At 39.7% G+C, this 24,465-nt stretch overlaps 2 protein-coding genes across 2 annotated transcripts in view; one reads left to right on the top strand and one right to left on the bottom strand.

Annotated features, from left to right (window-relative positions):
- arid4b (AT-rich interaction domain 4B) overlaps positions 1 to 10,320 on the bottom strand; it is a 41,282-nt gene extending 30,962 nt beyond the window's left edge. Inside the window, 2 exon segments of the mRNA XM_034151979.1 lie at positions 8,868 to 8,910; positions 10,038 to 10,320. Of these exon segments, the coding sequence (XP_034007870.1) occupies positions 8,868 to 8,873 (6 nt within the window). The 5' untranslated portion in view covers positions 8,874 to 8,910; positions 10,038 to 10,320.
- Positions 10,321 to 11,643: 1,323 nt separating this feature from the next.
- Positions 11,644 to 24,022, top strand: ggps1 (geranylgeranyl diphosphate synthase 1). The gene is made up of 4 exons (XM_034152623.1): positions 11,644 to 11,945; positions 13,925 to 14,017; positions 16,788 to 16,858; positions 22,414 to 24,022. Exons 2-4 carry the CDS (start codon positions 13,945 to 13,947, stop codon positions 23,215 to 23,217), a joined length of 948 nt encoding a protein of 315 aa, XP_034008514.1. The 5' UTR covers positions 11,644 to 11,945; positions 13,925 to 13,944; the 3' UTR covers positions 23,218 to 24,022.
- Positions 24,023 to 24,465: the final 443 nt, after the last annotated feature.

Genomic DNA, 24,465 nt, shown 5'->3' with positions numbered 1-24,465 from the left:
CGTCACAGAGACTATGTCCATATTTGAATCGGTGTGCGATTGTAATACATTGCGCTCTCTTTTTTTTACCATCTCTATAACATATGAACAACAGTACGGCTGTCGTGTAAATATCTGAATCGTTTCCAACGTGTGGCACATGAGCAAACCCTTGAGTGGCATGAACAAATAAAAACAGCTGCCTTGCCTCTATTCCAGCAATGTATGCAGATGAACCGACACACCTCTTACAGTAAGTGTAAGCATTGATTAAGTACTGCTTCTTTATGGTTCAAACCAGGGATAGAGGCTATTTCAATGCCAGTCATACCTCCTGTATTATGTAGGGAAATACAGTTATTCACACAGGTTTTAAACTTGGCAGATACTCAATATTAATGACTCAGATCAGTATCAGAGTCACATCAATATAATATCAAGGCAAGGCATCTCTAATCTGTGTCATTACTGAACTGATGTGCAGAATGTTGCCCTTCTTATAAAAGAGAAAGAGGTGAAACAGAAGTGTGGTTAAAAATATCCACTGTCTAATTATCTAAATGAACATGAGGGTTTCATATCCCTGTTTAATTTATTTGTTACCTGAGGCTAAATCCCACATTATTTTACAACTTTAACAATGTAGCCATTTTGGGCCTCACACTTGAATCACCAGATCAGAAAACAATATGATTCATGAGACATTAAAAGAGGATAAGATTAGCTTGACGGCCAGACAAGAAAACACTTTCCATGAATTAAACAGGTGTCACAATAAGGTATTATGCAGGACAAACAGTTTGGCTGCTGTGCAAATAGGATGCTCCAATTAACATTACATTGATTAGAAACAAATTGAGCATGGTGGTTTGCCAACGGTAGCAATCTAATCCAGCATTGGGAAAAATAATTGGATGCTCTGTTGACTTAGAAGTTATGTTTCACTGTTACCTTTTAAAAATCTTATAAGATGAAGTGACCATGTGCAAAAAACGTGAATATCTATTTCTATCAGTTTAATAAAACGGCAAATCCTTTTGAGATGTACCACTGCAGAGGCAAATGATACTAAATCAAACATGCATCAAAAGACTCAACTTAAAAGTGGCTTCAAAAACTAAAAAAGACCAGAAACAAGTTTGTTAACAGTTGGGCAAATTCAGAGGTGGGAAGTAGTGGAGTAAAAATACTTCGTTTCTGTACTTAAGTACATTTCTCTGGTATCAGTACTTTACTCTACTACTTATTTTTCTGACAACTTTTTATTTTACTTCTTACATTTTGAACACAAATACCTGTACTTTTACTTCTTACATTTTTAAAAACAGGCTCGTTACTTTAGTTTTAATCTGTGTTTGGTGGCCTGATCATTATTATTTAGAGTCATTGCGTGCCTATTGATTTGAACACGATCCGTATCCATCATTTCCTGGTCTTCTCTAAAGAGGAGGGACCAATGAAAACTTTGTCATGTTGCCGTTGTTCAGCATGGAAACATTCATTAGCTAACAATAACATTATTGTTCTATTAATATAAAGGGAGGTCAGGTACTCTTTAACCTGTTCCACTCTGAGCCTGTTTTTCAGGTCTCAGGCTCGAAAATGACATTCCCAGAACAAATGACCATATCTTCCCTTCTAAAAGGGTTAAATTAATAATCTTTTCTCAAAGTAATGATAAACCTGTGAGTTGGATGTAGAAGTGTCAGAATCAATATAAATGTTTTTTATTTTAAAGAAAATTCAGATTTTACATAGTAAAAAAACTGTAAATTATAGTGTCCGTCCAAAAATTATTTTTTACAGATAGTGAAAACTACCCTTGGATGATGGGTTAGTAGACTAAAAGCTTTAGGAATCCAAAGTACAACATATAATAAGTACCCTGTATCAAGATTGATGCAAAACAAGTGAAATTTGACCTTTTTAGAGAGATTTAGCCAAAAACTGGGCCATCTGGGTGGATTTGACCTATCTCTGGCCCCCCTTGCTCGATCTGGTTGGTTGACATACCCTTGTGACCGTTAGAGCCAATAGAATCGAAGGAGGATACCTACATAGACACACATTGTAAAGAAAAAATGTTGCCGCTTCGCGTGTGGAAAGCGAAACTAAACTGGAGGAATGTCTCCTTCTGGAGTTTGGAAACTAAAACGCAGTTGTATTGCTTATGGATTATCAGAAATAATTTCAAAGAAGGCACAGACACATAGGATGAACCTATGGATTAACTGCAGCATCGTTTTTTTATCGTTTTAATGCCATTGAAGACCACTTTTGACCAAGGTAAGCCATATTTATATGTTTAGCTTCTTGGCTCCACATGTGATGATGTACGCTTTCGTTGATAGCGTCGCGAATGTTTATCACTGAGTGTTGAGGTGGGCACCGTTAGATTCAGTGTCTCCAGGACACCAAAAAATAGTGTTTGGTTGTGCATCTAGGATAAGTAATAAGGGAGTTCTGAGTGAGTTTATGTGCCTTTGTCGGTCCCGTTTTTTCGATCGAGGCTAATTCAGAGGCTGAGTGCTAGCATTGTGGGTTTTTTTTTGAAAAAAAAAATTAAAAAGATCAGTTAGCTGAGTTTCTTCCCGTTACATGGATATAACACATTCATAGTTTTATTCAATATTAAGATTCCTTAGACGTTGTTTCCTGCAAATGACGCGTTTATCCGCCCGGTACCGGGGGGAAGGCGTGAAACAGGTTAAAACAGTTGGTAGTTATGGGTTTCAAAGCCCATACTTCTTTACTTTTACTTGAGTAAAGAAGTTTAGTCAGTCCTTCTACTTTTTCCAGAGTATTTTTAAACACGAGTATCTGTACTTCTACTTGAGTAAAGGATGTGTGTACTTTTGCCATCTCTGGACAAATTATATCTACTGCTTTAGAAAGGCCATGAGCATGTCACAGTCAAACCGGGACAGGTTGCCTCTTCTCCGGTTTCTCTTGGAGTTCTAGCAGATGGGATTTGGTGGCTGAGTCCAGGGCCATCAGCCTCCCCACCTCTCTCATAAACACATCATTAGTCCTGAGGGCAGTCTGGTCTCAGCACCAGCTGCTCTCGCCAACACAAGCTTTTTCACTAGCTGACCAAAGCTCTTGTCAGTCATGGCGTTCCTGCTCTTTTATACAAATACTTTTCTCACTTCTTAAAAGGATAACTGAGTCAAGAGAGGGCAGCTTGGGTTATCTTGACAGCTTTGGCTGCCAACCCCCCCTTAACTTAACAAGGCCAACGCAAATAGAGAATGGTTTGTCTTTTCCACTGATAGCGCTCCACATCCCCGCATTACTCAAACTGAATGAATGAATGAATGAATGAAAGAATGCCTTGGATAAAATTGCAGTTTAGCCTACAGCTGTCTAGAGAAAAACACTGACTCTTTCTTTTTTCATTACTCCTGCCAGTAGAGATATTGCCCCCCCCCCCCCTCTCTGCTCGCTCAGAAAATCAACCAACCACAATGACTAAGCTCAGAGAGGCAGAATTCCTCTGCCTTTTGGGAGGTGTTACATCCTCTCACCAACTTAAAATAAGCCAAACACATCATGAGAGCTGCTCTCAACGAAGATTCTGTCAAAAGAAAAAAATAGCAACACCGTTTTAGTCATAACCCACAAGCGCTTGCAAAAGTCAACGTAATGGTAATAACGCTGGTACAATCAAAAATGGCTCTCAGGCTTTTCACCTAATGTCACTGATGTGGAAAATACTCTCCAGGCACACATGCTTGATTAAACACATCCAAATGTAGGGTGACAAAAAGCACCTGCGGCTGGCATGGACCTAAAATAGTTTGAAAAATTAGCTTGACTGAAGGACGATCTACATGGATGAGTCAGAAGTGCACGGATATCACATTAGATAACAACTTCCATGTAATCATGCCACACACAAAAGCTTTTTCCCCTCTCCACAGGAGGAACAATCAGAAACGACTAAACAAGTATTTAAATCTTTCTAGTCAGGGAACAAAACAGGCAATGCTGCTACATTAAGCTTTGAAATCTTTTAAAAACAAAATACACTGGGGTTACGCTGGCAACAGCAGAATGAGATCAGTTTCTGCTCAATAAAGACTCTCAGGTCATGAAAAATTGACCAGCCAACTCCACAGAGCGCTAGTTGAAAACAAGCTGCTGTTGCTTATAGTGCATTTCTTTGACAGCCTCGGGGAGTATTGCCATTTCATTCTACAACTCTGAAGGTAAAAGCCGCACAGGAGAATAAACACTAATGGCACTCTATTTGTGGGGTGATGTCATTGTCATGTGTGATTTGCAATTCAGTTAATATCATTCATGATTAGGGAGGGGCTCGAGGAATCCCTGGTCATCTGCTCAACAGACCACAGGCTGTTTCTGGGAGGCTGGACCATGGAAGTATGCAGATACCCATTGCCAATGTATTAAGAAGACACACTTGCATCAGTCTCTGCTCATTCACCTCAACTACAGCCAACGTGACAATTCAATTACCAAATGGGTTTTCCACTTAAGAACAGTTTTCAGTTATTTTGTTATTATAACAATTCACCTAACAGATATCCTAGTATTACTACTACTGTTGCAACTGCCAAGGATATAATCCAGATTGAGTACCTTCTGAAAGCTATTATGACACGCTTGTTGTTGTGAGGATGATGTGTCACTATTGCTTGTTGGTGTGTTTAAGTAACACAACAGCGCAAGATCATGCTAGCAACTAGGGATGTCCCGATCCGATCACGTGATCGGGGATCGGAGCCGATCACGTGATTTTCACGTGATCGGGGATCGGGAGAAAAAAATCGGGGATCGGATTTTTTTTTTTTTTTTTTTTTTATAAAATATTTTATACATTTTATTTAATGTTACAAAACAAAAATGACCATGTTCACGTCTTAAAGTCATCCTGAGGCCTTAGTTTTGGGTTAAAATTACACAACATCATGTATGTGTTGCTTCTTTTGGGCTTGTTTTCATAGACCTGGTTGCTTATTTCTCTCAAATCTGGCAACAGAGTGGGCGCAGTGTCTAATAGTAGCAGTAAGCTAACAAGAGGCTACGTTCAGCTGGTGACTCGGGAGTCGGGACAGAGAAAATGTCAGGAGTTTGGAAGTATTATAAAATTGAAAGCGAAGGCAGTGTAACAGCCAGATGCAATGTTTGCAAGGCGGAGGTTCCGCGTGGTGGAAAGAACAGAGCTACGTCCAACATGACCAATCTAATACAAACACCACCAACAACAACACGACGAGTACACAGCGGCCACTCAGGTAACGGCACTGAAACAACCGACACTTTCAGAGACTTTTAAAAGGAAAGAGAAACTACCCCAGAACAGCCAAGATAGCTGAATTCATCGCGTTGGATGACCAGCCGTTATCTGTTACCTTTTTTTTCCTCTTAATGCATTGCATAAAGATCGGATCGGGAAAAATCGGTATCGGCAGATTGTCAAAATCAAATGATCGGAATCGGATCGGGAGCAAAAAAAGGTGATCGGGACATCCCTACTAGCAACATAAACTGGTTTGTATTCAGCTGGGCGAGGGTGGAGGAAACAGGATGACATAACAAATAAATACCTTAATCAAATCATGTGCACTTCATTTCAATCTAGCAAATCATTGGTTTTCAGTCTGAGAATAACAGTGTATTGATGTCTGCATTAGCATACCAAATTGCACATTTATTTAACATACTATTCAGGCATTTATCAGGATAACTGAAATATTATAAGCAGTAGTTTCTGACCCATTATATTGTGCTATAATGAATAGGCTTGTAGGCCGAACAAAGGAACATACAAGAGGCATGCAGGAAAGAATTAAGCTCCCTCCCGGCCTAGCTCACACGTACAATAATCCCGCTGTGAATCACCTCTTTGTCCAAACCAGAGTCACCACTATTCCGGTGACTGACGCTTCAGCAGGAGGTACCTTGGCAATGCCATTGTAGCTTTAAACTATTTCAAACCTTATGTTCACACACTTGAACCCAAAGATTTAGTATGGTCTTCCTGCAATATCAAAACATATAAACAACTTTAAGAATGTTTTAAAAATCTGCTAAATCCAGGAACATTGCTTGACTGGAAATGATTGACAATTTCAAAATGTATATCTTTTCTCCCCTATTTGTATTTTTTTAAATGATGTGTAGCAGTCTCTTACTCGCAATCTTCTTTTCTTTTTTTAAGAATGTGCTGATGAAATGTTAAGGTTCCACTTCCAACAATAAACACAAGTCAGACTGCAAAAATGCCCTTGTTCCTAAACAACTAAATAATTTCACAGCTCTACAAATAGTCATGCTGACACACTCACAAATCAGACTTCACACTTTAGATATCTGAAGTTATTAGTTTGACAAACTACTTGGTTCCCAGGCATGGAAACTGGAGCAGTCCTCTGCACCTGACCTGCTCTTCCCCAATGCTTCGAAAGTACCACATCATCACATGCTGTTAACTCGTCTTAATGCAGGAATAACTCGACTAAACACATTTCCTTCTCACAGCAAAGCAATTTTCATACCGACAGCTTTGATCAAAAGCTGTGCGCTTCGACACGCCATAGAACAACTTTGGACTGCCAACTGCAGATAAAAAGTGTATTACAGCAATTTAGTACTGGGCTCTCATAAAGTTGGGGGTCTCACCATGAGACAGATTTAAAACAGAATGATCCAAATCGTAGCAGCAGAGGCAGACATATAATGACACTTAAAATGCTGAATCATTTATTTCCAAAAATGCAACTCAATAGCTTTTTTCACGAGACCTCCCATGCCTCCGGAACGCTCAATTCCTACACCTCCAGTTTGTAACGTATGCAGGCCTCGGTTTACACATCCTATATCGTAGGGCAAAATACAATTGTAAAAAAAGGTGGATTGGCACTTCAACATAGGTTAGTCAATGTTTCAGGTATTATGGTAAAGTTTAGGAAATCTTAGCATAAACTTGACTGTTCTATTATGTTATTAATAAATTGATGGAGTAGATGAATGGTGCACACTATCAGACTATGATTAAATATGACACAGTAAAATATTTACATGGGGCTTTGAATGCTGATAGTGAGTTTTAAGAATATGTAGAATCTTGTCTAGGTTACCTAATCATTGACATATTGCAATGTCATCCACTAGATTACTTGGAATACAACAAGTATATGTATAATAATTTCAGCAAAGTGTTTACATTATATTTGCAGATTAAGTTCATTAATAACCCCAGAAATTATTTTAAATTATTAAAATGATAATTAAGTTTAAGGATGTCTAATGTTTAAAGTGTTTCTTCCAGTCCACAGTTAAAGCAGCGTGTGAAGTAGATGCAGAAAGGCTGTGGAGCATGAGCCAGAGTGACATGAAATGCTAATGAAAAGTCGTCCTCGTTACAGAGCAATTTACAGTTAAGGCAGTGAGCAGATGCTCTTAATATACAGAGCTGTAAAATAAGTGAACACTCCTCAAGCACTAATAGATCCAGATGACTCAGAGCACAATGAAAACAGCAAAGGCTACAACATCAAACCAGAAATATCAATGGGAACACGCCAGTCCTATCGGCAGTTTTGAGAATAAGCAAGTGTAAGCAATATAATCATCTAATAACAGCTTACACTGCTATCCAGTTCAAGAGAATAATATCTGAAAAATTGTCCTGGGCACACACAACAACAGTTTCATGAATTTTCACATAGAGTTAAAGCCTTTTTTAAAGTAGACACATGTTACAAATTAAGCAGCAAAGCTACCCTACGGTGTGGATTGGGTTATATGCTTTATGCTAATCCCATTGTTTTTTGTATACAATCTGTGTCTGCCGGGAATGCATTTTCTAGTCATGACAGTCTTAACTTCATTGACTATCTGTGACACAAACAATTTATTACATAATCACATTGCATTTTATAGGATAAAACTGCTACTAGTTGGTTATGTTAAGCTTATTGTGGTTATAGTTTGACTAACCACAATAAGCATTACATCATTTTGACTTAAATGGCAAGTATACAAATCATTCCCAAACCAGCTTCTAATTTCTCCACCACTAACCTTCTAATCCCAATTGGATCTTATTTTTCAAAAGGTTTCCTCATTATCCTGTTAATGCACACTATTCAGTATACTATAAACATCCACCAAAAACACACGTTTCTGTATGTCATATGTTCAATTTAAAGGTGAAACAACCTTGCAGGTTATGACTATGTAGGGCTCACATGACAACAAATTACGAGTTAATACACAACAGCCTGCAGGCATAACAACAGCCACAACTATGATCCATTGAAACTATAAAAAAAAAAAGATGAAATACAGTAGCTTGCATCACAACCTATTCCCCAAACAGTGACAGCTGTGTCACTTTGAAATTGAATAGAGCTGGAGCTAAACAATACCAGAGCTGTTATACATTGTCTATATTTCACAGTTCATTTATTCCGCCATTCATATAGAAATAGCGTCATACCCACTTAAGCTTGAATTTCGTTCAGACACCCTATAATGCAGTTTAAAAAAACAATATTCACTTAAAGTACAACACATTCAGACCCTATGTCAGCATCCAACTCAATAACATTACATAACAGAGTATGACAACATCACAATTCCCAATTTGTGTTTGCAAATACAGCAGGTGCCAACGAAAACTCAATATTATGCTTATCAAATAAATATATTACTTTGGTCTTTTTCCAAGACACTTGCCTGACTGTGTTTAAATGTGTTACAATTGACATTTAGTAAAATATCTCACTAGACTTATTCATGAGAATAAAATAATTAGGCCATGCATATAAAACATGTATACTACATTTCAGAAGTGGGTGTGCTCTCATTGAGTTTCCAGTGGCATTCAACACATGCAAGAAAATGAATGAACATACCTTCATCTCTCTACGAGTCCTCTAGGTGCCCAGCGTAACGAATCTGAGGATGAAAACAGAGGTTGAAGGAGATGTTAGACATTACAGACAGTGCCAACTTCAGTCTGCCATGACAAGACACGGTTATGTTATGATGACATCACTTTTTCTGCTACACTGCTGGATGCCATGTAAAAGCTGGTCGGAAGATACACACTTTACACTGCTTAGACAAACATCGTCTGCACATCCAATTCTCCATTTAGGGATTGTGGGTTTCATTCTAGAGTGAGGGTGCAATTGATTTAAGAAAAGTTTGCTTAAATAATCCCGACTAATGCACGGGACTAATGCTATGTGTGCTTGAGCTTTGGGACACATTTCCAAAAAATATCTTCGTTGCAAAGTAAACCGTGACAGGCTGTTCGCTCTCATTCGCAGAGCCATAAAAGCCGTGTATGTAATGCCTGGTGTACTGTAGTCAGCAGCCAGACTTGGCTTGTGGCAAAGAAGGGTGAAACACAAAGTAACTAGTGCTCTGCACAAATGCACGCATAAAGAAGCCGTTAAGTATAAAGTGGTACACGGTAAAAAGCTGCACGTTGCACGGGTCTTTCAGTACGGCAGCGTGGTGTGCCCGCTGTCTGCACTGCACTGACTCTACATCAGAGGATGACGCCATTTCTGTAGCTGACAGTCGGCTAAAAAGGAGAACACTTCACTGAAACACTGGAAACTGCGGGACCGGTGGTCGCCATTCACCTGCCCCGACTAGAGCCATTACTGTTTCGGAGACGAATATCTTGGTATTTACTGAAAAACTGCCCCGTGACCGTTCATTTTTGTTTTCGCTTCTCCCTCTTGTCTCGGTGCTCTCTGCGGAGAGTGCACTAGACAGCGAATATAAAGCGATAATAACACTCGCGACTTAACCACCCCGCAATAGATATGTCCCGTTAAACGTGTGTCCTAATAGCAGCGTTGAGTTGAATAAAGTAAGAAGCAGCCGTGCAGCCATTCTTAAAGTCACTTTCTCTCTTCACAAAATGTTCTCTTTATCGGCTGGTCTGGCATTTCGCTGACTGTTCACTGAGTAAGGTTGCGTCTGACAAAGAAACAAGTCGACGAAACGGTTCGCAACAAGGTCAAGCTCAAATAAGACGTGTAACGCAGCAACAATGCATTTATTACCTTCAACATGTTATTGTTTTTAACAGAAGACAAGGTCGCAGCCCTCATGTGTGGCTCTTGGTCGCGGTGAAGGATCGCGGAGGATACAATGTCATCCGCCCCAGACAATTTGCTCAACCAGCCGCTGCAAGTGAAAGATAGACCACCACCAAAACAATACACACAAATAGCCCGAGCCTCCATAGTCTTCCCTCCTGCCCTAAAACCTGGTTGCATGTTTAACTAAAGCTTCGAGCCCATTTAAACCTCTTCTGTCCAGACAGTTTGTCAGCGGGGATGTTGCCAGTTACGGAAATGTGCAAAATACTGGTCACGCACGCACACACACAGCATCGATACAAGTATTCTACAGCAGAGGGAAATTAGTCCACATCGCATTTGGTCATTTAACTGATCAAATGGGTGAGTTCCTTGATACAAGGTATCCCATCTGGTCCAACCTACACTGGAAAAGTCAATCGTGATAAGAGAATCATACTCGCGGCACAAAAGAAACCACTGACGATGCGATTTACCTATTAAAGTACACCGTTTAGTCGCTGATCGACAAATCACACCCTGCAACGATATCAAGCTTATTCAGGTCGCCGATGGTTTCATGTAATATCACTTTTGACGGCTATTAGTGAACACCATGACAGGCGCCGCTCGACGACAAGGATTCCTCCACAACACAACACTCCGATGCTTGTCCAGTAGCATAACCTCTCACTGTGCTCATCGTCTTAATTTGGATGGCTACAGAATAACTTTGTTATCGAGCTGACCAAGTTTTTATTGTGTAATCTCGGCAGTCATCTTTTTTGCTATCCAGTCGCTAAATTCATTCATTCCCCAAGATCCCTCAAACACATCACAGCTTTAGTTAACAAGTTAGCTTACGTCAAGGTTGGATTGGTAGCAGTGGGGAAGCAAGCTAGTTAAATGTTCAAAATAACGATAGCTTGCCGAACAAAAGCAGTCTTACCTATGCTGTCAAATTGAGAAACACCTCTGTTTTTCGACGAAAGTGAATTAGTAATCCATAGGAACATTTATGTAATAAATCAGACGGATTTTAACGTCGTCCGTTGGCCCCTAGTTGATGTTGGATGTGGATGGGTAAAAGTCGTTTTCGCAGAGCGCTGCTGTTTGCCTTGTTGAGTAGCTCCTCTAGCCTAGCTCTTTCTGTGATCCCTCTCCCCCGCCTCCTGAGGATGAGTGACGGGCACATTAACCCCGCCTCTCACAAATGTACGCTTGTCTATTGGATTGCACAGCGAAGGGAAACGCCTTAGCAGCACGTGATTGGCTGATCTTAGAGAAAAATACCCATGGTAAGGTGTACGAAGTAATCCTACTGGGTCGTTCTCACAATACACAGCGACTCAAAAACGACTAAAAACTACAAAACCAATTTTCAAGAACATGTATGTTTGATATATGTTACTGATGGTGCCGAGTAGATGTATGTGCGTATTTTCATTTCCCCCTAGCTGGAGATTTTACTGGGCGATGTACAAATAAAACGTCAACACATCTATGTGCGAAGAACCCATATTGTTGCAGCCCCCACCTTCTCTGCGCCTGCTCTGACGCCGAAGCATATATAGGTTGCTAATCGAAACTAGCTTGTCATGTGAAGGGTCTCCACACCGTGCGTAGCAAGAACGCCATTAGCCTAGCATAGCATCCGGTGAATAAGCCATTATCACACGGACCTAAACATGATATGAAAGCGTGCTTGTGACAGTCACGTCGTGTGTATGAGTCGACTTGCGTTGATGTGGACGTTTTTATTTTTGATAAAGAAAGAAAGAAATGCTCAACGTTTGTTTACCGGCGCGTTTATGTTAGCCTGCTAATTCCAGCTAACTAGCATCCTGGCTAACAGGAAACCAGTCAGCAGACTGACAGGGAGCAGCAAAGGTGGGTGGAGTTAACAACCCTAGTAGCATTTTATTTTTCAAACACTTCTGTTTATGTGTAATTGAGGTTACTGTGTCATTTTAATTTCTTTAATATGGTCAGTCAAGTTTCCATTAAAACATTTTCAAAAAGATGGAATAACTTTTGGTAAACTTGTTCTTCCTAAAAATGTTGCAGCTTCTTCAATTCTATATATGGCTTTTTCGTTGAAACGCAATATCATAATAATTCAGAGTTAAATGATTGAATATATAGAATTGAACTGAGTAATGGTTTTGTTTTAAAGTTAATTGGCATATCAAGTGGATAATTCTGATATTATTATAGTTCTAGTAAGGCACTTGAGGAGACAAAATGAGGATACAACAGTGTATTTACTTTTTATGTTTTCCAGTGTGCAATTATACAATACACTGATGTAATTTGCAGGCCTGTGTTAGATAGTACAGTACCTATTGAAACCATCTTTATGCTAGGGTGTCAGATTTTCAAAAACAATGAAGAGTAAATAATATAATGTGATAAGAGATTTGGTATTTTTTATATAATGCACAGTCTCTGATGGAAATGCAATGCTGCTGACATTTTGTAAAGTTTGAGAAGATGTTTTTCTTTAATGATCACTAGTTATGTTTCTATTTTGATTGCCACATCACTCATCAGTTCCTATAACTTTCCAGTATTTTCTTTGTTTTAAATAATCCAATCATGTGATTAACATGTCACTCACCATGCACACATAGATATTATTTATGGCTGTGCACTATTCGGTTCATATGACATAGAGCATGTTTAAAACCCTTACCTTTCAAACAGCACATACAAAACATAGTTTTGCATTTCTTCTTTTCATTCATGTGCTTATTTAAAGGACAATTATTTGTAAAAAAAAAAAAAGGTTAAAAGACTAAGGATGTGTCCGAAATCCTATAATATGCACTACATACTCAACATGTGTACTATTGTTAACCCTACATACTTTGGTGTCAGAAAACAGTCATGTACATCTGTTCGGACACACTGTGCTGTAATTACCAGGCACTTCCTATGAAGCCTCATTGCCAGTTGGAGACGCGTAACTATGGTAACTCGGTCAACCTCAGCTCTGCTGGAATCTGCAAAACCTGACAGCAAGCATGATGAACAGCTTCAGTTTTTAGGAATACTTGAGCTGTTAGAACATTTGAATTGCAAGAACAGATGAAGCATTGCGTAAATAAAACAAAAAGCAGGCCCAAAAAAAAAAAAAACACAAGAACGAATTACAAATAATGTTAAATAAATTCATCAAGAATGTTTTGTCTTCAGAACTGCATAGTATTAGTTATACATATGGCATGGTAGCGTCCAGTGTTTTCATACTGTAATAGTGTGCAAATACAGGCCTATTTAAGGACAGAGGGTGTCGTTTTTCTCAAACTGATATTCTGAACAAACTGTGCTGTTGTATTTGCTGTAAAGTGTCTTTACTGTAGGGTATTTTTTATTATATGTACAGCACTTTGGCTCGACCAAAAATCGTTTAAAAATGTGCTATATAAATAAAACTTGATTTGATTTGATTTATTTGTTTCATACTAAGATTCTAGACATACACAATCTCACATACTCATAAACATCTATTAAACACACAACCTAAAAGTATCACTCATGAATAATACCTACCCAGTTCTTGTGTATAATGCTATAAAATGGTTGCAGCATTTTGCAGTTATACCTCTGTCAGTTGCACCACGGGTCTTTGAGTCTGCAACTTCTTCCCCTATGATTCTGTCCACTCAACACTTCTTCTATCTGTCAGTTAAAAGCCAGCTTTAAGTGTACTGCTGAGAAAGTAATCCAACATGAACACACCACAGGCATCCCTCCCTCTTCTTTGACTCTAGTGTGATTTTGGACTTGCACAAAGCCTTTTTACTTTTAGAGCTAAATAGTGTCCCGATTATTAACTTTTCTATGTGCCTTGTACTCCAATATAGATTTGTGAAAACTTCAAGCAATGGATTGCGACTCAGAAGCCACATCTGAGCGAATTCTGCTGGAACCCTACAAGTACTTGTTGCAACTACCAGGTGAGTGTCCATGTCAGTGAATGCATAGTTGTGGAAGATATTTGTATGCAGACATGCAGCTATGTGGTCATCGGTTTTAGAGCTTCACTGAGCCCTCAACTGCTTTCTTCTTGTTAGTGGCACTGGATAATGGCCTCACCAACATGTATACAATAACTGATGGGATGAAAGGCTTGGGTGTACAACCAGATAGACACAAACTGCACGCTGCATAAGATGAGAGATGTTTATCTGGTTGATCCTAACACCTAGCTTTGTTTTTTTAAGAGGTGCCGCTTAATGTGCTTATTGTATAGAGCAGTGGTTCTCAACCTGGTACGCGTACTGGTGGAAAATATGTATGTCTTCATAGCTTAGAGCAGTGGTTCTCAACCTTTTTACACCAAGTACCACCTGAGAAAATAGTTGGCTCTCCAAGTACCACCATATGACCAATGTTAAAATACAGTCTATGCACAGTTCATGCAGGACTCGGAGGCAAATGTATTCATAATAACATTATTTATTGTCAGCCACAGCTACATGTACAAAGTGCAGTCTCTCTCTCTCTCACTCATCACTCACACACCACAAGTGAGAACATAAAGAACAAAATAATAACTTGTTCTCACACAACAAATGACAACTGTACATACATGTCATTTCCTGTACCAAAGTTTGAATGTAGGCCTCCTGCAACAACCTACATTGTAACAGAAAATGTCCTCTTGGGAATTCAGTTCCACAATAATAATGAAAGCCTCCAGGAGCAGATGAGCCTAAGGGCTAATAGCTCATCTTCAGTCTGCTGATGTTTGCTATTGCCATTTCTGTGGTGGCAAAGTAAAAAAGAAAAGAAAAAATATAACAATTAAGGACAAGTGTGTGCTTTTTCAGCTTTTGACCTCGGTCACAGCCTTCTTTCCATTCTTTCAGCAAATGCCTTCTTCCTGAGTCACTTCTCTCCTCCATCACAGCGTTGTGGCTGTGCATATCACTTTTGCGTTGCTGGCGGAGCCTGCGCTTGTGCTCGGTTGATGACTGTCCTTCTCCTCATTCACTTGTTCCCTTTTGCTGGTAATATTCTCCTCTGTACCTCTTTTCCGAATACCTCCCGTTTTGAGCCACGTTTTTAACATCATTCAGCTTTCTTCTTTCTTTAGCTTGCTTGCAACGTTCGCTAATCGTTCGCGGGTAGTATGGTCGTCATTAGCAACGCCAGAAATAAATAAAAAACATGTTTTCGTTTCTAAATCTAAAAACAACAATTAGAACTTATTTAAACCACAGTTTAAATTATCTCAAGCTTATTTTCATTCGTTGTAGTATTTTGATAGTATGATTTATTTTGTAATTAATGTTATTCAATCAAGCCTCAAACTGATGGCACTTGTCCCTATAGCCTGTTTTAAATTAAAGTTGTCTGAGGTCCTACCACCAGCTGCTCTTGCAGTAATAAGTAGTGCACCTTACTGTCCCAAATGTGCACAATGTAGTGACTGCTTTTCATCTTTTTGTTTACTTAGTTGTGTTTTCTGTATTTTCTATGTCTGTGTTATGTGTAAGAACATGTAACGTTGCTGCCTTCTTGGCCAGGTCAGCATTGTAAATTAGATTGTGTCTCAATGTTTTCATCTGGTTAAATAAAGGTTAAATACAATAAAAAAAATTAAATAATTAAAAAAAAAAAAAATGTATGTGTCAGATTCCGTGTACCACAGGTTGAGAAGCACTGCTCTAGATAATCCATAGACCTTGTTGTGAGCAGTTATGTAGTATTGTATTTTATTTCTTCTACTTCGTACCTATGGGATTTTATGTGGCCAATGATTTTGAAAGAAGGGCGGCGGATATATAAAGCCAATTATGATTTTTTTAATGCAGGAGAAAATAGTTTATACATGAAATTGCTCAAAATAAGGACTATGGATTATCCTGGGTAAGAAGGTCAGGATTTCTGGAGACACGCATTGCTGTTAAGACTCTTCCAAATGGGTTTTTAACATCAATTCTTTCTGTCTTGACCAAGCGCTCCTCAGCTGCTCTTTGGGAGACCGTCTGTATTTATTTTTTGCAAGTAGAAAAGTGACTAACCTAACGCCAGAATCACATTTTGGGTAAATAGGACAGGTCCTTCGGGTTTCTGTTGGCTGGGATGTTTCCTTTTTAGCAGTGTCACTGTCCTTAAAGCTCATAAGGAAACATATATTTAATGTCTGGCAAGAAACATTTTCATTAAAGAAATTTTGCAATATTGTGTTTTGAACCAGGGTCTTTTTCATAGTTTTGGGCTAAAATATCTATATGTTGGATTTAAAAATATACTTGACCGGCCCTGTTTGGAGTGTGGCTGCGAGCACTCAGCTGGAAACAGCTTCCCAACAGAGAAGAAAGAAAAAGCAGCTTTAAGCCTGGTCTTTGAACAACAGAAAACTTCCTGTGTTTCATTCAGACCATTTCGACTTCTCCGGTCACATCCCCTCCTAACTGCTGCCTAAACAAAGTATTTGTGCTCAAGCCAACCTTAATGTTGAACTCAAAATTATTTATAAATAAACATGTCATTTTCCTTTTTAAGTTTGGTATCTCTTGGGATATGTAGCTACCTGCCACCTTCAACAAAGTGTGCATTATCAATGATCACAGACATAGGGACTAGAAGAAATACATGTAAGTAAGGAAAGCACAGGGAGCTAATGATTTGTAACAGAAGTAATGTGAAAGATGCATTTAAAAGCTACCCTTTCTTTAAGTTTGAAACCATAACTTTTGTTTTCCGCTCTCTCCTCAGGAAAACAGGTGAGGACAAAACTATCCCAAGCATTTAACCACTGGCTCAATGTTCCAGAGGACAAACTGCAGGTGAGGAATCAACCGTTGGAGCCTTTTAACATTCACATTCAAAGTCATCTGTAGTCATAGAATGCTTTAAGAATGTAAAATGACGGAGTGCTTATTCAAGGTAATTTATGTTGTAATGCAACCAGAGTGTTGTTTCTTTACAGCATGTAAATGTAAAGCTTGGATGTAGATCTTAGAGCATCCATAATGTATTACACCATGTTGTTAATCCAGCTGAGACTCAAGTGGAATGAAATTAAAAAGGTTGGCTGTGCTTTGAAAAGTTATCCTTTTCTCTACTTTTTGATCTGCAGCTTTCCCTTATTGCTGATATCATGACTTGTTTACGTTGGATGCATTTAGTTTGCCCTCATACAGTGCTTGCTACATGTTCTCACTTGCTAGATGTTCAGATAGTTGCTAAGTCTGTCTGGTTTAGGAATGCACAGGTTGTCTTCTGAATATTTCGACATGCTTTGCTGCTGTGGCAAACTAGTTTAAGACTGAAGTGAGACTGAACTGTGCTGTAAAGACAAGTGCCTTAAATCAGGTCAAGACGCTAGAAGTTGGCAAGAGCTTAGTAGAGCTGCAGATTTAGCAGATTTTTACAAAGAAAATATGGCCGTAACAAATTACAATGCAGAAAACAACTATAGATAATATTGTTCACTGAAAGGGTCAGTAATGTATTTTCATTCTTAAATGCAGTATCCTTCAGACAACTGCTCCAATAAAGTCCTGCTAGCTCTTTGCTTTGTATTGTTAATTATAAACTCTATGACAAAGCAGCTGTTGCACCTATTGTTTCATATCAAGGTGTCTCGGGACTCCTTTCAAGTAGCGCAGTAGTAGCACATTAACAATCATTTCAACATCAACACCTCTCAAAATTACTTTTAAAGAAGTAACACAAATTAATTACTATACAACGGAAGCATGAAACAATCAGACCTTTTAAAAAAAGGACACAGGATTTTGACGAATTTTATGTTTTCATACTGTCGTTTCTTCATTTGAATTCTAAACATAGTTGTGGATTGCCTGTCATGAGGGGTTTTGCCTGGACTGTGACTTGTGTTTTGACTGTTTGTAATATGATTTTAAAAGTCATTTCTGAATATAAAGGCTTTGCTGCAACAATGTGAAGGGCCTCATATACTCTACTTTACTGTATTTGTATTTGTATCAGCTTCTATTTGCTGTTTGGTTATACCTGTTCAGTTTCCTAAAGTCAGATTGGTACCTTTTTTTTGCAGTTTGATTGAAAAAGTCAAATACTAAATTGATAGTAATCAGCTGTCAGATTTAATTCATGGGAATCCAGAACAGTCTTGGAATTTTATAAATTGAGTATGACTGGGAAGCTGAGGCTCTTGTTGATTCAATGTGTGATGATGTTGGTTTTCAAACTAGCCCTTTCATTGTAGTGAGACTATTCATTTAAGATGACCTCATTGTATAAAATGACATGTGTCATTTCGGAAATCACAGTCTCATGAAACTTTACAAGCACAAACTAAAGACCCCCAGGGTATTCAGAGGAAGTATGGCTTTTTAGAAAAAATGCACTTCTTACTAAAATCACAAATCAAAAAGTTGGAGGCATTTTATTTGATGGAATCTTAACCTTTTTGGTCAATTTCACAGTGGTCAAATTCAGTACCAAATCTGTGTAACAAATGGTTTCAACCCAAAACAATTTTAAGACATAATAGAGCAACCATCTTATATGACATCCTAATGTTCTAAGACCTTAAACACTTCCATATTCAATTTTAATTAATTCATTTTCTTTTCAAATGTATAACTAAAACAACTTAACGCAGTGCTAAGCTCCTTTTGAATAATCTTCACTTTCCTAGATTTTATATTATAGACACCAATTATTTATGGCATATGCTGTTGAACATGAACAAAGTTAAGGAGAGCAGCTAAACCAGTGTTAGTTTCTGCTTCTGGAATTAAACTGTTAAGGCCATTGTAGCTTATTGTTGTACTGTAGCGTACTGTATATTCTAGATGATGCAGTCAAATATTTTAGAATCATCTGGCAGCATTTAGAGATGACTTGTTTCAACTTCATGTGTTCCTGATCAAAGCATGGTTCAGGTCACAAACAGCTTCCCAAGCAAACATACGTCTCCATCCATTACAGTGTTTTGGTCACACATTCTAGGATCCTGTCTGATTAGATCGCAACAGACATATTGAAGTGTGTGTAAAGATCGCGAGCTGATTGGCCTTTCCTCTGTCAAGATTAATTTCAAATTAGCCATTTAGGCTTTATTGGTTGTATTGAGCAGGGAGTAGGGAGACCAGGTCAATTCAAGTGAACACTTCTGAAGTATTGAACTGAATATTATCCAGTGTCCAGGGAGGAAAATATATAACTTGTATTTTATTAATGTGCATGCCCTTCACTGTGCAGAATGCTAAGTGTTCAGCCTGTCCGGTGTCATTAGATTTCGTGTTCAACAGGTCTCCCTTCGTCCTGCATTTTTTATAAGCCCTCCCCATGAAGAGGAATCCTAATCCTTCAGCAGAGGTCGCGCTGTTGTCTCCTGTAGTAGTTTCATCTCCCAGTGCATAATAAAAGTCCTCCCCTAATGTAATGATGTATCAAGCCTCAATTTAATAAACCAAAAAAACGATGTTTCTGAGTAATACAGTTGTCAGTCTCTTCTGAGTAATTATTAAATATAACAAATCATCCATCTTACAATTTGAGTCAGTAGATATATATGTAATCACAGCTTTCACACTGCTACGCTGGGTTGCATGTCTTCGAATGAATAAGTGCTGACATTTTGAATCCATGTTTACATTTGCTCCTTGAGGCTACAGTGACACGTTGCTTTAGAGTTTTGTATTTGAACAGGTCTGGATCTGTTGAGTTGAAGCCAGCTGGCAATTCATATGGCCTACGTTCATATGCAGATTGTAAACAAAGGCATATCAGAGAACTGTCTCCCTCTGGCTCTCCCCTTTGCACTTCATGTAGCAGCTCTGTAAACTCCTCCTGAACCCATCATGCAGGCGAAGAGCTCTCCTCTCGTCGTCATTAGCACACCGCTGCCAACAAGTCGCCGCCATGGAAACAACCATGCCTATAGATAGATGGAGGCGATGACAGTGGCACACTCTCGTTCATTTGGCAATGCATTTTTAATCAAACCCCCATACAGTCTGTGCTTCTCTACAGTGTAGCACAGAGTAGGTGCTGGAGGTTTGGGAAATTCCCTCTGCTGAGTGGTGACCTTGAGGCTTCCTCCTGTTCTCTGTGATAGTGTAGGAAAAGTAAGCTGTCTTCTATTTTTTTTTGAAAACGTGTCATTCATGAGACTGTCTCCTGCCTCGGGCTTCGAGCTTCTTGTGGGTTTAAATTGTGTGACTGATGCATAGTGACTATAATGAAGCTGCCTCCGTGAGAAGGTAACGAGGAACTGGATTGCGATAAGCATACAAATATGATACAGAGCAACTCTAAACTGCCGGAGAGTTTAATCATGCAAGGGTTTCCCCGGGAATTGGTTTCACAGCAGTAGTTTGACACATCTCATCTCTTGATCTATTTAATACTGACAGCCTAAGTAGTAGCCACACTCATAAAAATGAAAAAAGAAATGACACCATGGCGGTAGTGTTTGTGTCAGATGAGTAGGTGTCTATAAAACACTGCAGGACAGCTCTGTATCGTAAATGAGTTAATCATTTACAAGCTTCATTATCTACATTGTGGGAAATTTGCTTACCCACACAGCATTTGAAATAATACAAGATCATTGAGGAAAACAATTGGCAGATACACAGCAGCAACAGACAACATTCAAAACACACAAGATAACAATCCCAGATTATGATCATACTTTGGTTACAGATATCTGTACTAGCACACCTGCCGTACATTTGGAAATACATTTGCACACTAAGCTTTCTGCTCTAGATGAACGAGGAAGCATTTTTGAATGACACACACAAGTAGGCGTGCTGTGTGATCATGTGACCATGTTAAAACCTTGGCTGACTTCATCACGCCTGCAGTCTGACTCAGAGGTATTACTGTCGGCGCTAACCACAGAGAGACAGGTCACACATAACTGACCTCTCAGTCTTCAGAGTTATTTTCTCTCAATATATTGGACTCAGCGCACTTGTTTGTTGTGAAGTACTGATTTCATAATGGATCACTGATTGTTGCCTTGGCAAACAGGATGAGTTTCTGCGTCAGTAACCTCTGCTGCTAATCAATGAAGTCTCGCCGAGTAGTGAAGGCACTCTGCACTTAAATGGCTGCATTATACAGCGACATTCTGACTAATTTGTTTTCATGAAGACACTTTGAATCTAATTTCTGGTGCTTGTGAGTTTGATAATTACTGTTATACAACACGTGATATATTGAATAGCCATTGAATAGTTATTCATAGAGACAACAGTCTGTATGTTCCATTTTCTCCATGTGTGCATTCATTGTAGCTATTACCCACAACCCCCCTGCTCTTGTAAGTGGCACACTGAGGTTGCAGGGTGAGCGAGTGTCCGGGTTCCTGCCGAAGGAAAGGTTGTGTTTGGCAGATAAACTGCTCTCTGGCCATCTGCCTGACCCACTGAGCCCCTCTTTGTGCTCCCCAGCCCCACACAAACAGCTTTCACTACCAGCCACACCACTTGTCTTTAAATCAGCCCAGCACTCAGGCAGGCTGCACAGCCAGCTCAGGACAGCAGACAGATATGTTCTGTTATCAGGAAAGGCATCCACCTGATGGACAGGGGACGTTTACTAACTTCTCCATTGAGAGTCATACTGTATTGAAGCTGTTAGAGCTTGTATTTCTAAGGATACGTACCAGTACACATCTGTTTATCTTAAGAGTTAAACCTGCGCTAAGTCATGTAGTGTCACTTGTCGCTGCTTAACCATGTGAATAATGTCCTCTAACCCCTCAAAGCCACCGCTGCCCTCTCTTAGACACATTTATTGTATTCTTTTTAGAGTAGAATCTGAAGCGGCTCCAGTCTGGAGCGTAAGTCTTCATTCTCTGTGACTGACTGCCTGGTTTGTTTCAGTAACAACAGTTATGTCTGCTCACTCCAACTACATCAGTTCAGGCAACAGTGTAGACATGGCACCATCTGCTGTAAACATGTTGTAGTGCATCATTCACACAGAAAGTTCCTGAGAACCTGTTACTGGTCAAGAGTTGATGTAGAAAGTGTTCTCAGTTTTCGAATCATAAATCTATCGGTTAGATTTATGATTAGAAAATGATAAAAGTAGGGTAGACATGTGGAGATTATCCGACTGAACAAAACGTGATCCGTCTCTTAAATGTGTGTCAACCACAGACCTTATTTCGAGCTATTTTCCAAAATCCTATGGATAAATTGCATTGCTTTTTTGTGGAAGGAACCCATGCGCAGCTTACTTCCGGGTGTTAGGACACGTCACTGTGGTACTCTATTGTAACAGTTCCTGAAAGTGAGAAGATACAAAAAAAATGAATTATATTAATATGGTAAAGTTGATTTGATTACACAATGATTCTCAAATGTTGGTGTGTTTGTGTCCTGCTCAGGGGATCATCGAGGTGACGGAGATGCTGCACAACGCCAGCTTGCTCATAGACGACATCGAGGACAGCTCCACGCTGCGGAGAGGCTTCCCAGTGGCCCACAGCATCTACGGCATCCCCTCCGTCATCAACTCAGCCAACTATGTGTACTTCCTGGGCCTGGAGAAGGTGCTGACCCTGGAGCACCCTGAGGCTGTCCCAGTGTTCACCAGGCAGCTGCTGGAGCTGCACCGCGGCCAGGGCCTGGACATCCACTGGAGGGACACCTACACCTGTCCCACGGAGCAGGAGTACCGCAACATGGTGCTTCAGAAGACTGGAGGGCTGTTTGGCCTGGCCGTGGGCCTGATGCAGATCTTCTCAGACTGGAAACAGGACCTGAAGCCCCTCCTGGACACACTGGGCCTCTTCTTCCAGATCCGCGACGATTACGCCAACCTGAGCTCTCGCGAGTACAGCGAGAACAAGAGCTTCTGCGAGGACCTCACCGAGGGCAAGTTCTCTTTCCCAACCATTCATGCCATTTGGTCACGTCCCGAGAGCACACAGGTGCAGAACATCCTGAGGCAGCGCACGGAGAACATGGACATAAAACGCTACTGTGTGGACTACCTGGAGAAGGTGGGCTCTTTCGCCTACACCCGACAGACACTGCGCGACCTGGAGATAGAGGTGTACCGCCTCATCCAGGGGTTTGGGGGAAACCCTCAACTGGAGAGCCTGGTCAAACACCTCAGCCAAATGCATCAGGAGCCTGAAGCCCCAGCAGAGGCCAGTCCTGAGCCACACTCCAGCCAAAACGACTGACCTCACTCACATCCTACCCCCACACACTCCACCAAACGTGTGCTAATACAGTTATACAGATATACACATTTACCAAAAACCTCATCACACATTGCAGAATGTTCATGTTACAACAAAAACTTGAGCTTTTGAATTCTGCTTTGACTGCATACAGCGGAACCAAAACCGCAAAGCAGCCCTAAATGTTGCCTTTCTCTTTGTGTGCTGGATGGCATCCTTCACATGTTGTCACTTTTTGTATCCAATTGTAGCTGTGCAGTCAGTGGAAGAAATACATTTCAAAAGAAAACATCTTACCTTGGTATTATGTTTGGTTTTCTGAAAATGAAAAAATAACCAGATGTCAACAGAGCTTAAAAGGCTTTCTTTTCATGTGCATATAAATGTTTTTTAGTTTTTTTTTATGCTTCCAAACAGAAATGGTTTATCTGGAGCTGAGTAAAATCTGGGTGTTTGGAATAAGATGTCTCGAATGTGTGACGTGTGATTTGAGTATCCTTAATCATTAAGCCGCCAGAGTGCCAATCCTGAAGAAAAGAAACTGCAACTCAAGTGTCTGCTTCTTATGTAACCAGCCGGTATTATATGCAAAGCAGTGTTCGTGCTGATTATGCTCGGCTGTATATGAATACTGTTGATGTTCGTAGCAGACTGCGTTTCCATTTGGTTCAGATTCAACACAGCTCTTTGCATCCCTTGTATTTTATTAGGGAGACTCAGTGACGCTATGTGTAGACCCTGCTGCAGTTAAGAACTTCTTTTGCACATATTAAAAATATGTATATATGTATATACAAATAAACATCAGAGATAACCTGTAGGCTTTTCTGACTTCTAAAATTGTCACAACTCTGTGGCATCATGGCTGATTTTGTTTTCATGATTTGAACTGAATATGTGTGATGTGATGGGGAACAGAGGCACCCTTTTTCCAGAGATAAGCAGCACCATCTACTGAGCACACTGGTGTAACTGAAACTCAAAATGTGACTGACAAAAAGTAGCTGTTTGTTAAAGTATTTATAGGCTAAATCCTACACTGGACCTCAAGGCTTAGTTGGAATCACATGTATTTAATTAATATACACACATGGCCCCACCATTGCTAAACATTAAGCCATCATTATTTGCAGTATTTGTAATCATAATCCTTCTTCTGTTGCACCAGATCCATGTGTTTACTTTTCCAGGCAACCAATACTTTTGCAACTTCTTGCTGAAAAGTACAGGTACTACCTAGTACACAAT

Source organism: Trematomus bernacchii, unplaced genomic scaffold (assembly GCF_902827165.1).
Source record: "Trematomus bernacchii unplaced genomic scaffold, fTreBer1.1, whole genome shotgun sequence".
NCBI classification, from domain to species: Eukaryota; Metazoa; Chordata; class Actinopteri; order Perciformes; family Nototheniidae; genus Trematomus; species Trematomus bernacchii.
This window is presented reverse-complemented; position numbering and strand designations above follow the sequence as displayed.